Source organism: Hemitrygon akajei, chromosome 12 (genome assembly GCF_048418815.1).
Source record: "Hemitrygon akajei chromosome 12, sHemAka1.3, whole genome shotgun sequence".
Lineage (NCBI taxonomy): Eukaryota > Metazoa > Chordata > Chondrichthyes > Myliobatiformes > Dasyatidae > Hemitrygon > Hemitrygon akajei.
In genome coordinates this window covers 99,998,989-100,013,402 of record NC_133135.1, presented here as the reverse complement: position 1 = coordinate 100,013,402, position 14,414 = coordinate 99,998,989, and the positions used below count along the sequence as shown (strand labels likewise).

The 14,414-nt window shown below is 44.4% G+C and overlaps 1 protein-coding gene across 1 annotated transcript in view; it reads left to right on the top strand.

Moving 5' to 3' along the window:
- ercc2 (excision repair cross-complementation group 2) overlaps positions 1-14,414 on the top strand; it is an 88,484-nt gene that overhangs the window by 9,491 nt on the left and 64,579 nt on the right. Inside the window, exons 3-6 of the mRNA XM_073063758.1 lie at positions 5,916-5,993; positions 12,115-12,177; positions 12,942-13,055; positions 13,803-13,919. Coding sequence (XP_072919859.1) covers positions 5,916-5,993; positions 12,115-12,177; positions 12,942-13,055; positions 13,803-13,919 — 372 coding nt within the window. The remainder of the gene's footprint in view (positions 1-5,915; positions 5,994-12,114; positions 12,178-12,941; positions 13,056-13,802; positions 13,920-14,414) is intronic.

Sequence of the window (14,414 nt, the reverse complement as noted above, 5' to 3'; positions counted from 1 at the left end):
TCATGAACTATACCCTATTTTAGGAACCTGTCATCTTTTTCCAGCTTTCTCCACCAGAGCAAACTTGTCTTTCTGTCTATTGATCCATCGGTGATTGAAACTGATCACCTCAACCTTCTAAACTTCGGGAGTGTGCATAGAACAGTACAGCTCAGGAAAAGGCCCTTCGTCCCACAATGTTGTGCCAAACTAATTCAACTAGTAATCGAATAGCCAACTAAACTCTTCTGCCTACGCAATGTCTATATCCTTCCATTTTCCTCACGTTCATGTACCTAACTAAACGTCTCTTAAAAGTTTCGAATGTACTTGCCTCTACCACCACCCCAGGCACTCATCACTCTCTGTCTAAAAGCCTTGCCCCTCACCCTACATGCATGCCCCCTGGAAGAAGATACTGTTGGCTACTCTATCTATGCCTCTCATAATCATATACACATCTATCAGATCTCTCCTCACTCTCCGTTGCTCTAGAAAAAACAACCCAAGTTTATTCAGCCTCTTATGATAGCACATGCCCTCTAAACCAGGCAGCATCCTGGTAAACCTCTTCTGCATCCTTCCTATAGTGGGGAGATCAGAACTGTACACAATACTCCAGATATAGCCTAACTAAAGTTTTATAAACTTGCAACATAACGGACTGATTTTCAAACTCAGCGTCTCAATTAATAAAGGCAAGCATGCCATATGCCTTCTTAACCGCCCTATCAACCAGTGTAGTCACTTTCAGGGGTCTTGCCCTTAACAGTGTTCTGTCTCTTTATATTTGACCTACTAAGGTGCAATACTTCACATTTGGCCAAGTTAAACTCTATCTGCCATTTCTCCTCAACTTCACTCCAACAATGAACTCAATGGAGTGTATAGACTCACTTTCCAGGACTCTTCGTCTCATATTCTTGATATGTTTTGCTCATTTATTATTACCATTATTATTATTCTTGTACTCGCGCAGTTTGTTGTCTCTTGCACATTGGTTGTTTGTCCATCTTGTGTGGTCTTTCATTGTTTCTATAGTGTTTCTCTGTATTTACTGTGAATACACAGTAGAAAATGAATCTCGTGGTTGTATATGGTGACATAAGACATAAGGGGAGAATAAGGCCATTTGGTGCATCTAGTCTGCTCTGCCATTTCATCATAGCTGATCCATTCTTCCTCTCTGCCCCAACCTCCTGCCTTCCCGTATTCCTTGATATCCTGACCAATCAAGAATCTATCAACTTCTGCCTTAAATATACCCAATGACTTAGCCTGTACAGCTGCCCGTGGCAACAAATTCCACAGATTCACCACTGGCTAAAGAAACTCCCCCTCATCTCTGTTCTGAAAGGATGTCCCTCTATTCTAAGACTGTATCCTTTGGAGTTAGACTCTCCCACCATAGGAAACATCCTCTCCACCTCCATTCTATCAAGGCCTTTCACCATTCAATTGTTTTCAATGAAGTCACCCCTCATTCTTCTGAATTCCAGTGAATATAGGCCCAGAGCCATCAAACACTGTTCATATGACAAGCCATTGAAACCTGGAATTATTTTCGTGAACATCTTTTGAACCCTGTCCAGTTTCAGCACATCCTTTCTAAGATAAGGGCCCCAGAACTGCTCACAATACTCCAAGTGAGGCCTCACCAGTGTTTTATAGAGTCTCAACATTACATCCTTGCTTTTATATTCTAGTCCTCTTGAAATGAATGCTTGAATTGAATTGAATTTTGGTTTATTGTCATTTAGAAACCACAACTGCAATGCAGTTAAAAAATGAAACACTGTATTTGCCTCCCTCACCACAGTCTCTCCCTAAAAATTAACCTTTAGGGAATCCTGCACAAGGAATCCGAAGTCCCTTTGGACCTCAGTTTTTGGTATTTTCTCTCCATTTAGAAAATAGTCAAACCTTTCATTTCTTCTGCCAGAGTGTATGACCATACACTTCCCGACACTGTATTCCATCTGCCACTTCTTTGCCTATTCTATTAATCTGTCTAGATCTTTCTGTAACCTCTCTACTTCCTCAAAACTACCTGCCCCTCCTACCTATCTTTGTATCATCTGGAAATTTTGCAACAAAGTCATCAATTCCATCATCCAAATCATTAAAATTAAACATAAAAAGATCGGTCCCAAGACAGAACCCCATGGAACACCACTAGTCACTAGCAGCTAATCAGAAAAGGCTTCCTTTATTTCCACTCTGCTTCCTGCCAGTCAGCCACTGTTTTATCCCTGTAATACTGTGGGCTCATAGCTTGTTAAGCAGTCTCATGTGTGGCACCTTGTCAAACGCCTTCTGAAAATCCAAACACACGACATTAAACAATTTTCCTTTGTCTATCATGCTTGTTATTTCTTCAAAGAATTCCAACAGATTTGTCAGGCAAGATTTTCCCTTGAGGAAACCATGATGACCATGGCCTATTTTATCATGTGCTTCCAAGTACCCTGAAACCACATCCTTAACAATCGACTCTTAACATCTTCTCAACCACTGAGGTCAGACTAACTGACCCATAATTTCCTTTCTTCTGCCTTTCTCCCTTGAAGAGTGGAGTGACATTTGCAATTTTCCAATCTTCTGGAACCATTCTGGAATTCAGTGGTTCTTGAAAGATCATTACTAATGCCTCCATTGTCTCTTCAGCCACCTCTTTCAGAACCCTGGCGTGTATGCCATCTGGTCCAGGTGACTTATCTACCTTAAGAACTTTCAGTTTCTCAAAAACCTCCCTAGTAATGGTAACTTCACACACTTGATGACCCCTGACACCTGAAACTTTCATCATACTTCTAGTGTCTTCCACAGTAAGGACTGATGCAAAATACTTACTCAGTTTGTCCGCCATTTCCTTGTCCCCCATTACTACCTCAACAGTATCATTTTCCAGTGGTCCAATCTCCACTTTTGGCTCTCTTTTTCATTTTATGTATCTGAAGAAACTTTTGGTATCCTCTTTTGGCTAGCTTACTTCCGTATTGCATCTTATTCCATCACCTTCTTAATGACTTTAAATTGCATTCTGTTGATATTTGAAAGCTTCCCAATCCTCTAACTTCCCACTAATTTTTGCTCTATTTTATGCCCTCCCTTTGGCTTTTATGTTGGCTTTGACTTCTCTTGTTAGCCACAGCTGCGTCATCTTCCCTTTAGAATACATCCTGTGCCCTCTGAATTGTTTCCAGAGATTCCAGTCATTGCTGCTTTGCCATCATCCCTGCCAGTGTTCTCTTCTAATCAGTTCTGGCCAACTCCTCTCTCGTGCCTCTGTAAATCCCATTACTCCACTAGAATACTGATATATCTGACCGTAGCCTTTCCTTCTCAAATTTCAAATTTATAAGGAACGATTGAATACGTTAAGACTTTATTTCTTGGAACGTAGAAGATTGAAAGGAACTTTGATAGAGGTATACAAGATTTGGGGTTCAACCAAACAGGAACGTCATGATGTTCCGATGAAGAAACCTCGATTTGAGCAAATGCTGTGTAAATACTGCCCTTGTGTAACTATCTGTCAGCAAGAAATAACAGATCGTATACCACATAAAATTATAAAGTAAGTGTATTTATCAACTTCAGCTTTATCAAACAGTTAATAGGAAAAGAAAAGAAAAGGACCCATTCCAGTTGAAGCAGTCCAATGTGAGCACACCCGTTGGAGCTCATACTGGTGTATTTAGAGTGTACCTCTTACTCGCATGCTGGACCTACAGTCTGCATGAAAACACTTGCCGCATTTTCAAACTTCCCTCCAAGACCATCTCGAGCAAACCGCTCTCTCTCAGGAGTATTGTCCTTCCTCCTTGGAGCCATTCATCTACACAAAGCATTTCCTGTAACAGGGACTCTCCCTCCAACGGCATTCTGTAGCATTTTCCCTTCTCTCCTGCTCCATGACTCCTGCCAAAAGAGCCCAAATCAGAATTCTGTGCTTTAGGAAACACTGATGGCAGAGGGGAAGAAGCTATTCCTGAATCGTTAAATATGTGCCTGTACCTCCTCCCTGATGGTAACAATGGGAGGAGGGCGTATCCTGGGTGATAGGGAGTCCTTAATGATGGATGTCACCATTTTGAGGCATCACTCCTTGAAGCTGTCCTGGATACTGGATTCTCTTGCCTCTCTCAATAACCTGGGGTATATTCTCTGAGTCCCAGCGGGCTTATCAACTTTAATGCTCTTTAAGCAACCCAACACTACCTCCTTCCTTACCTTAGAATGCCCTTGCATATCAATACACTCAGCACTGGTCTTTGAGTACAATCACAGAGTTTGGATTTTTTCTTTGGGACCTAACCCTGTAAGCTAGGCATCCATCTGGTGATATATCCTTCCCGACATTAACAAATTAAAAAGATTCAAAGTACATTTATTATCAACGAATGTGTACAATATACAATCCTGAGATTCATCTTCCCCACAGGCAGCCATGAAACAAAACCATGAGACCCATTCAAACCCCCAGCACGCAAAAAAGAGAAAAAAATAGCGCAAACGGCAAAAAACACACAATATTTAACACCAAACCACAAAGTTATCAAAAGAGTCCAGGAATGTTCAGTCCAGCTCAATTTAGCCTAATCCATTGGTGGTTGGTGGTTGGCATCCGTCTGTCTCAAAGGACAATGAGTGATGATAATCATCATCAGAAGCCTGGGTGGAAGGTATGGAGATTCTGAGATGCTCAATTATCAAGATCTCCCTCTCGACCTCACCAGTGTAGTCCAAAGGAAAGCTTATGAAGCAATACGTTTGGCACCAGCTTGGCTGCAGAAGCTGCTGGAAGGATGTTCAAGGGCTCCACTCTGGATTTGTTGTCTGGGTTTACTTCGTAGCCTTTATCTCTCCTGAGGCTGCCCATGGGGCAGTGAGGCTATTTATTCATAGCTGGGGGCCTGGTTCATGAGCACCAGGGTGTGTCCACACACCGATGGGCCTGCGTGCTACACGTGCAGGGACCAGACCTCCTCCCTGTCCTCTGTAGTTCAGCCCGAGTCCGAAAGGTTCGGTTTCCATGTGTCGCCAGCGAGGAGGCACGACATGAGGCTTGCTGGTGGAGAGGCAATGTACTCACAGGGAGAGATTTACACCTTCAGCTCTCCTTTTCACAAGACTGCTAACCAGCGGTGGAAGCCAAAAGTGAGAGTGACAAGCACTACCCACTATACTACCACACTAGATGTGTCAAAACAGCCATATTGACACCAGTGGCGTGTCTTCAGTATCTACATATTAGCAGAATATGTTAAATTCATCGATGATAGGTCCTTAGACACCATGTTTATTTCAATTAAAATTTACTAGCTGAGTGTTGAAATGAATTTAGCCCACAGATGAGTTATAAACCACTGTTAAAATCTCTGTTTAATTTCTGATCCTTAGGGTTCTTCTGGGAGTCAAAAATGGCAAGCAGGCTTAATTCCAACATTTCAGTTTATTTTTGAGTACAAATACTCAAACTAAATAAACAGCTGAGAAACAATGCTAAGAGGGGAATTAACGCTGAAGGGTGCAAGACAAAGGTATAAATAAAAGATGACACCACCACTGAAAAATCCATCACTTTTATAGTTAAGAAAAAGAAAATTCCTTAGATAGGAATGAGTTAGTTAATGGACTACATAATTATAACAATTGCATCATGTAGGGAAAGTGCTAATATTTAGGCAATGAAAAATCAGAAAAGTAACAAACCATTAGTTTAGCTGTTATATTGCTTTCAGCCAGTGTGTCAAAAATACAGTTTGTTAAAAAGTACATATCTTATAAAAAGTAATGTTTAAAAATTAACAGTGGTTTCCAACACTAGGTTATTGCAGGGTGGGATTTGTAATATTTGAAGGGAGTTGTGGTGCTGATCCTTGTTGTGTGTTCACTGATGTTCTAAGCTCGCTGTTCTTTCCTCTGTTTAGGGTCATGGTGTTTTGGAAATGCCGTCGGGTACAGGGAAGACCATATCACTGCTTTCACTGATTGTAGCTTATCAGATGGTGAGGCACTGGTTTTATTTCACAGAGGGGACAGGGAGGAGGGTTCCAGTGATCTGTGGGGTGGCGGGCAAGCCATTTCAACCAATTCTCCTGTTAAATATAACCAAGCCGCATACCCAAATGCTTCACGTAAGAGCAAATCTTGTTTTGGACAGAAGCATTTTCCTGCAGTGAGCATAACTGTTGAATTTAGTGTACAGAGGGTTAATAGAGAAATTTAGTGGATGTAGAGATTAGAGTGCGTGCTTGGAAATACTGTGTGCAAAGACATCCATGGGTGGTGTGTGTGGGTGCAGATTGTGTGCACTGCAGCTAATTTGACAGGAACTTGGGCACCTAGTCAAAAATAAGTTGAAAATACGAGACAGGATTTCAGGAGGACAGGTACTTAGAAAGCATAACGAACAGAAACAACATTGGCAGGGGTGACAAGAACAGAAATGTATCAGAAAGAGGCAGAATATATAAGAGTACACCAGAAAAGTGAAAAATTGAAGACTCTTTCTATTGAATGATTGCAACATTCATCTCGGGTTAGACAATTTGATAGCAGAAATAGAAACAGATGGGGATGAACAGTAGTTGCACGGTGCCCAAAGCTGAGAACTGAAAGGGTATCAGAATCAGAATCTGAAGCTTTATAAAACACAGGTGAGGCCTCACTTGGAGTATTGTAAGCAGTTTTGGTTCCCCCATCTAAGGAAGGAGAGGGTTCAAAGGAGGTACACGAAAATGATTCCAGGATTGAAAAGCTTATATGAAGAGTGTTTGATGGCTCTGGGCCTGTACTTGGTAGAAGTCAGAAGAATGGAGGGGGGGCATTGACCTCATTGAAACCTATCAAATGTTGAAGGCTCTAAATAGAGTGGATGTGGAGAGGATGGTTCCTGTGGTGAAAGAGTCTAATATCAGAGGACACAGCCTCAAAATAAAGGGGTGTCCTTTTAGAACGAAGATGAGAAGGAATTTCTTTAGCCAGAGCATAGTGAATCCGGAATTTGTTGCCACAGATGGCTGTGAAGGCCATGTCATTGGGTATATTTAAGGCAGAGGTTGATAGGTTTTTGATTAATCAGGGCACGAAGGGATATGGAGAGAAGGCAGGAGATTGGGGCTGAGAGGAAAAATGGATCAGCCATGATAAAATGGTGGAAGACTTGATGAACCAAATAGCCTAATTCTGCTTCCATATGTAATAGTCTTGTGGAATAAGAATCAGAATCAGGTTTAATTTCACCGACATAGGTCGTGAAATTTGTTGTCTTTATGGCAGCAGTACAATGCACTACATAATAATAGAAAAAAATGTGAATTACAGTAAGTAAAAAAAATAGTGAATTAGTGTTCATGGGTTCAATGTCTATTCAGAAAACTGATGGTGGAGGGAAAGAAGCTGTTCATGAAACACTGAGTGTGTACCTTCAGGCTCCTGTACCTCCTTCCTGATGGTAGCAGTGAGAAAAGGGCATGTCCTGAGAGATAGGGGTCCTCAATGGTGGACGCCGCCGTGGTGAGGCATCGCTTCTTGAAGATGTCTTGGATGCTGAGAGAGGCTAGTGCCCATGATGAAGCTGACTAAGTTTAGAAGTATTTGATATTTCCAGATGATGGGCAGGAAGGATGATGAGGTGGGACCAGTCCGGTAATAGAATATGTGATCATTGCACAGCCAAGGAATGATATTGGCTCAAGATGTAGAAAAGCTGGATTCCAGAACAAGGACTTAAACTGCTGGGGGTGGCAGGTCAAGCAACATTTGTTTGGGGAAGAGAAGTTGTTCATGTATCAGGTCAAGACCCAACATTTATCTATAGTAGTGCAGCACAGAATAGGCCTTTCTAGCCCTTCAACTCTAGAATAGGCCTTTCTAGCCCTTCAACTCACGCCACCATGCAACCCTCTAATCACTGGACTATTTACAATGACCAATTAACTGACGCGGAAGAGTGTAACATCAGATCAGCGAGTTGCTGGTCTCTGCTTTTGCTGTTGCAGGAGTGACCTTTGCCTCCCTCGATGGAGAAAGCGAGACTGTCTGGGACCCGAATGCTGGGTTATAGACTGTAGTTTTGATGTGTTCTGGATCTTGGTCCCTTTGGGGGCTTTTGCTATTGCTTACATGGTGAGCGGAATGGGGGACAGTCAGTGCAAGTTGGGGCGGGTGATTCTTTTGCTGCTGCTTGTGCGAAGGTTGGGGGAGGTGGGGAGATTTCGGAGCTTTGACGTTTCTATCATTCATTCTTTGGGGTTTCTTGTTTTGTGGATGCCTGTGAAGTGTACGAACTTCAGGTTGTGTACTGTATACATTCTCTGATATTAAATGAATCTTTGAACCTACTAAGCAGTACGTCTTTGGACTGTGGGTGGGAACCGGAGTACCCGGGTAAACCCACACATTTCCACAGGAAGGATGTATGGAGGCTCCTTACAGATGATGTCAGAATTGGACCACGGCGTCCCTAACTGAAATAGTGTCACTCTAACAGCTACGCTACCGTGGTGCCCAAGACATCAGGACTAGGAATGGAGGGGGAAGATGGCCAGTACAAAGAAGAGAATGGGCGGGGTGAGACATAAGACCATCAGATATAGGAGCAGAAATGGGCCATTCAGCCCATTGAGTCTACTCCCCACATTCAATCATGGGCTGATCCAATCCTTCCGGTCAACCCCACTCCCCAGCTTTCACCCCATACCTTTTGATGCCCTGGCTAATCAAGGACCTATCTATCTCTGCCTTAAATGCACCCAATGATTTGGCCTCCACAGCTGCTCATGGCAACAAAATCCACAGATTTACCACCCTCTGACTAATTTCTTCGCATCTCTGTTCTAAATGGATGTCCTTCAATCCTGAAGTTGTGCCCTCTTGTCAAAGACCCCCCCTACCATGGGAAATAGCTTTGTCATATCTAATTTGTTCAGGCCTTTTAACATTCAGAATGTTTCTATAAGATACCCCCCTCATTCTCCTTAACTCCAGGGAATACAACCCAAGAGTAGCCAGACATTCCTCATACGGTAACCCTTACATTCCTGGAATCATTCTCGTGAATCTTCTCTGAACCCTTTCCAATGTCAGTATATCCTTTCTAAAATAAGGAGCCCAAAATTGCACACTAGTGCCTTATAGAGCCTCAACATCACATCCCTGCTCTTATACTCTATACTTCTAGAAATGAATGCCAACATTGCATTCACCTTCTTCACCACCGTGCAACCCAGAGGTTAATCTTTAGGGTATCCTGACAAGGGCTCCCAAGTTCCTTTGCATCTCTGCATTTTGAATTCGCTCCCAATCTAAATAATAGTCTGCCCATTTATTTCTTCCACCAAAGTGCATGACCATACACTTTCTAACATTGTATTTCATTTACCACTTCTTTGCCCATTCCCCTAAACTATATAAGTCTCTCTGCAGGCTCTCTGCTTCCTCAACACTACTCGCTCCTTCACCTATCTTTGTGTCATTAGCAAATGTAGTCACAAATCCATTAATCCCAAGTCCAAATCATTAACTTACATCGTAAAAAGCAGCAGTCCCAATACCAACCCCTGTGGAACTCCACTGGTAACCGGCAGGCAGCCAGAATAGGATCCCTTTATTCCCACTCTCTGTTTTCTGCCGATCAGCCAATGCTCCACCCATGCAAGTAACTTCCCTGCCATTCCATGGGCTCTTATCTTGCTAAGCGGCCTCATGTGCAGCACCTTGTCAAAGGCCTTCTGAAAATCCAAGTACAGCACATCTACTGCATCTCCTTTGTCTACCCTACTTGTAATTTCCTCAAAAAAATTGCAGTAGGTTTGTCAGGCAGGATTTTCCTTTCAGGAAACCATGCTGGCTTGGACCTATCTTGTCATGTGCCTCTAGGTACTCCATAATCTCATCCCTAACAATCGATTCCAACAACTTCCCAACCACTGATGTCAGGCTAACAGGTCTATAGTTTCCTTTCTGCTGCCTCCCACCCTTCTTAAATAGCGGAGTAACATTTACAATTTTCTAGATTTCGGGTACAATGCCAGAATCTATCAATTCTTGAAAGATCATTGTTAATGCCTCTGCAATCTGTCCAGCTACTTCCTGCAGAGCCCGAGGGTGCATTCCATCAGGTCCAGGAGATTTATCCGCCCTCAGACCATTAAGCTTCCTGAGCACCTTCCCAGTTGTAATGTTCACTACACATACTTCACTTCCCTGACACTCTTGAATGTCAGGTATACTGCAGATGTCTTGCACTGTGAAGACTGATGCAAAATACGCATTCAGTTCCTCTGCCATCTCTGCATCTCTCATTACAGTAGCTGGCAGGGCTGGTAGGTGAATTATGGACTGAGGAGGATTGAAGGTTCATCCAGGGCTGGTGAAGGCTGGTCAGGAGAGGGAAGGTAAAGGTGCAGCTGGAGACTAGAGAGTGATAAGCGAGAACAAAAAGGTTAAAAGTGCTGGAATATGTTCAAAGTACATTTATTATCAATGAATGTATACATTACACAACTTTGAGATTCATTCCTACAGGCAGCCTCGAAACAAAGAACCCCAAAAGCACTCATAAAAAAGACTATCAAACATCCAGTGCACAGAAAGAAAGAACATATCATGCAGATGATAAACACAAGCAATTAGCATTCTGAACTGAAGCCCACAGAAAATATGTCCCCAGACACTTAGTTCAGCACAGAGCCAAGCAGCGAGCTGACCTCGGGCCCTGAAATTCTGACCTTTTCAATCTGGCCCAGCGCCTAAATCACCCAAGCATCAGGTTTAGTCATTGAGGTACGCTCTGGGTCTGGTGCCCGGAACGTGCCGCCACGATTTGGCCCGGCTCTTAAATCGATCAAACCTCAGGTCTTGCTCGCTCTTGGTGACAGGCCTGCTGCCTCGTTTCATTTCTGCCACATTGAATTGCCTCCAAGTCCAATGGGAAGTCACAGGCTATTGCACATAATGGACATTTAGCAGAAAAAAGAGTGATTAACAAAGTCAACACGAGTGAATCTGCAGATGCTAGAAATAAATAAAAACACAAAATGCTGGCAGAACTCAGCAGGCCAGACAGCATCTATGGGAGGGAGGTAGTGACGACGTTTCCTGATGAAGGGTTTCAGCCCAAAATATCGTCACTACCTCCTCCTGTAGATGCTGTCTGGCCTGCTGAGTTCTGCCAGCATTTTGTGTTTTTAGTGATTAACAAAGTATTTAGTTGTTTTCCTTGTTTCATTGGCCACCAGCCAGAGGTAGCCGAGATTCACCAGTGCCATCTTAAACCAGAAGTAAGGAGGTGATAATGGCAACCATTTCCAGAATTCATTTGATAAGGTGCATGCGAGATTCTAAGAGAGAGAAACAGGGTGGTTGCTGTGAAAATGGTTTGTCTTAGTGAGAAGTAGCGGTGTCATTCCAGCATAAGGGGTCACCAATTTCAGAAAGAAGTGAGGAGGAGTGTCCTGTCTCACACAAATGTTTGCAATTCCTTCCCCTCAGAAAGTTGGAAAATCAGGTTTGTTGCAAACATTCAAGACGGACTGGGGCAGATATTTGAACAACAAGTATGGGAAGAACAGAGGGGAGAGCTTGAGGTTAAGGCAGGATCAGCACATGTCTTACTGACTGATATAACAGGTTTGATACAACAGAGTGTTTGAGTTTCTTCCCACAGTCCAAAGACATACCAGTTGGTAGGTTAATTGGTCATTGTAAATTGTCCTGTGATTAGGCTGGGATTAAATCAGGGGATTTCTGGGTTTTGTGGCTCAAAGTGTCAGAAGGGACTAATCTGCATTGTATCTCAATGAAAAAATAAATATTTGCATGCACAATGTGTGGAAGCTGTCTGTGTGTAGTATGCAAAGGATATGCATCGTACATATAAATACAGATTCATAATTTTTTGAGATACTATTGATCCCATGTCTAGTTTCTGATCCCTTATGGGGAATGTCTAGTTTGAATGCAGGTACTCCGCCGGCTCTGGCACATGGTTTGACTTCTCAACTGCCCCTGTAGCCTCAGTGTGTTCTGGGGTAGCCTGTTCTACTTGTGATATCCCACCCTTGTAATCTGAGTCCGTAATATCTCTCCTTCTCACTCGAGCTGTTCCCCACTTTGTCTCTCCAGACGTATCCTGCTGAAGTGACAAAGCTGATCTATTGTTCACGGACAGTTCCTGAGATCGAAAAGGTAAGAGAATAGTAAAGTTCTTGGATTGTAACAAATGCATCATTGAGTAGCTGCAAGAAAGGTCTCGGCCCGAAACGTCGATTATCCATTCATTTCCACAGATGCTGCCTGACCTGCTGAGTTCCTCCAGCATTTGTGTCTTACTCTGGATTTCCAGCATCTGTAGACTGTGTTTACAAGAACTCCCTGTCACCTTGGACATTGACATTCTGAATGTTGTATCATTTATAAAAAATTCAGTATTTCAGTTTTTTAGCAAAATGGATAATTTTCCACCTTGTTCTTAATTTGCCACATCATTGCTCACTTATTTAATTTTTACCATATCCTTCTCTTCACATCTCATCGTCGTTCCCACTCAGTCTTCCACTGTCAGCAAACCCCTAGTAGCGTAGAGGTTCAAGCCCCGTCACTGCCTGGAAGAAGTTTGTACTTTCAACCCTTGACCGTGTGGGTTTCCTCTGGGCAGTCCGATCCAAAGATGTGCCAGTTTGTAGGTTAATTGTTCATTGTAAACTGCCCTGTGATTAGGCTAAGGTTAAATCAGGGGACTGCTGGGTGGCATGGCTTGAAGGGCCAGAAGGATCTATTCTGTTCTGTATCTCAATGGATAAATTGGAAGTATTACCAGTCCGGAATCCACACTAGTATATCCACTACCACTCTAAATGCTCTAACCTAGATTGTACATTTTTTTTTCCCATCCTTTCCTCCTTGGTCCCTCTCTCTCTACCCTGTCATTGGCCATACCTTCCCACTGTCAGGTTATTGAGGAACTCCGCAAGTTGCTAGAGTATTATGAGAAACAAACTGGTGAAAAAAAACAGTTTCTGGCACTGGCGCTCAGCTCCAGGAAGAATCTCTGCATCCATCCAGAGGTGGGTCATTCAGAGCAGTGCGGAGCTCTACACCAGGGTGTTTTGACTCCTTTGGAGAGTAGCGTGGACAGGAGGCTGACAGAAGGGGCTGGGCTGGGTTGTGGGGGGAGGAGACTATTGACCAGCACACTCAGAGATGGGCTGTCTGAGGTGGCCAGTAATGGGCAGTCAGTGATGGACAGACTGGGTGAGGCAGTCAGTGACGGGCGAACAGGGCGAGGCGGTCAGTGACGGGCGGACGGGGTGAGGCGGTCAGTTATGGACGGACGGGGGTGTGGCGGTCAGTGACGGACGGACGGGGCGAGGCGGTCAGTGACGGGCGGATGGGGCATGGCGGTCAGTGACGGGCGGACGGGGCGAGGCGGTCAGTGACGGGCGGACGGGGCGAGGCGGTCAGTGACGGGCGGACGGGACGTGGCGGTCAGTGACGGGCGGACGGGGCGAGGCGGTCAGTGATGGGCGGACGGGGCGAGGCGGTCAGTGACAGGCGGACGGGGCGTGGCGGTCAGTGATGGGCGGACGGGGCGAGGCGGTCAGTGACGGGCGGACGGGGCGTGGCGGTCAGTGATGGGCGGACGGGGCGAGGCGGTCAGTGACGGACGGACAGGATAGGACAGGCAGACAAGCTCTGGTGGTCAGTGACGGGTGGACAAGTTGAGGTGTCAGCTAAGTTTTCTGGAAGTGGTTGTTTGCTCTTTTGGTCTTGAATTTGAATTATTTGGCCTTTTGTTTCTCTGCTCTGCACAGGTCAGTGCCCAGCGTTTTGGGAAGGAAGTGGACGGGAAGTGTCACAGTCTGACTGCATCACACGTCAGGGTGCAGCACTCCAGCAACCCCAGTGTGCCCATCTGCCGTTTCTACGAGGTGCAGTCACCAACTCGTTCACACACAATGTGTATTTTTGCCACGTGTCCCTATATCCTGGTCTGTGTTGTCCCCATGACAGCAGGATTGGTGAATTTAGAGGGACGTTCCTACTGAGGACTGACTGCCCCTTAGTTCCAAGGGTCAAAACTGAGAAGAGTGGGGTTATTCCCACCGGTGTTCTCAGCAAGGAGTTGGGTGGGGATGTGATGTGCATCTGCATGGCTCTGGGTAAAGGTCAGCGTTAAGGGTAGAGATTCTGGGCAGTGCACTGGTGTGGCTAGTGAAGCCCAGACTTAACCCTGACCATGAGTACTGGGGTACTGTCTGTGTGCAATTTGCACATTCTCCTTGGTTTTTCCAGGTGCTTCAATTTCCTCCCATATCCCAAAAATGGCTCTAGTGTGCAGTTGATGTGAAATCTGGGGGTGGTGGGGGAATAAACGAGGTTAGTGCAGGAGTAATGCAAATAGGTGGTTGATGATCGGCACAGTT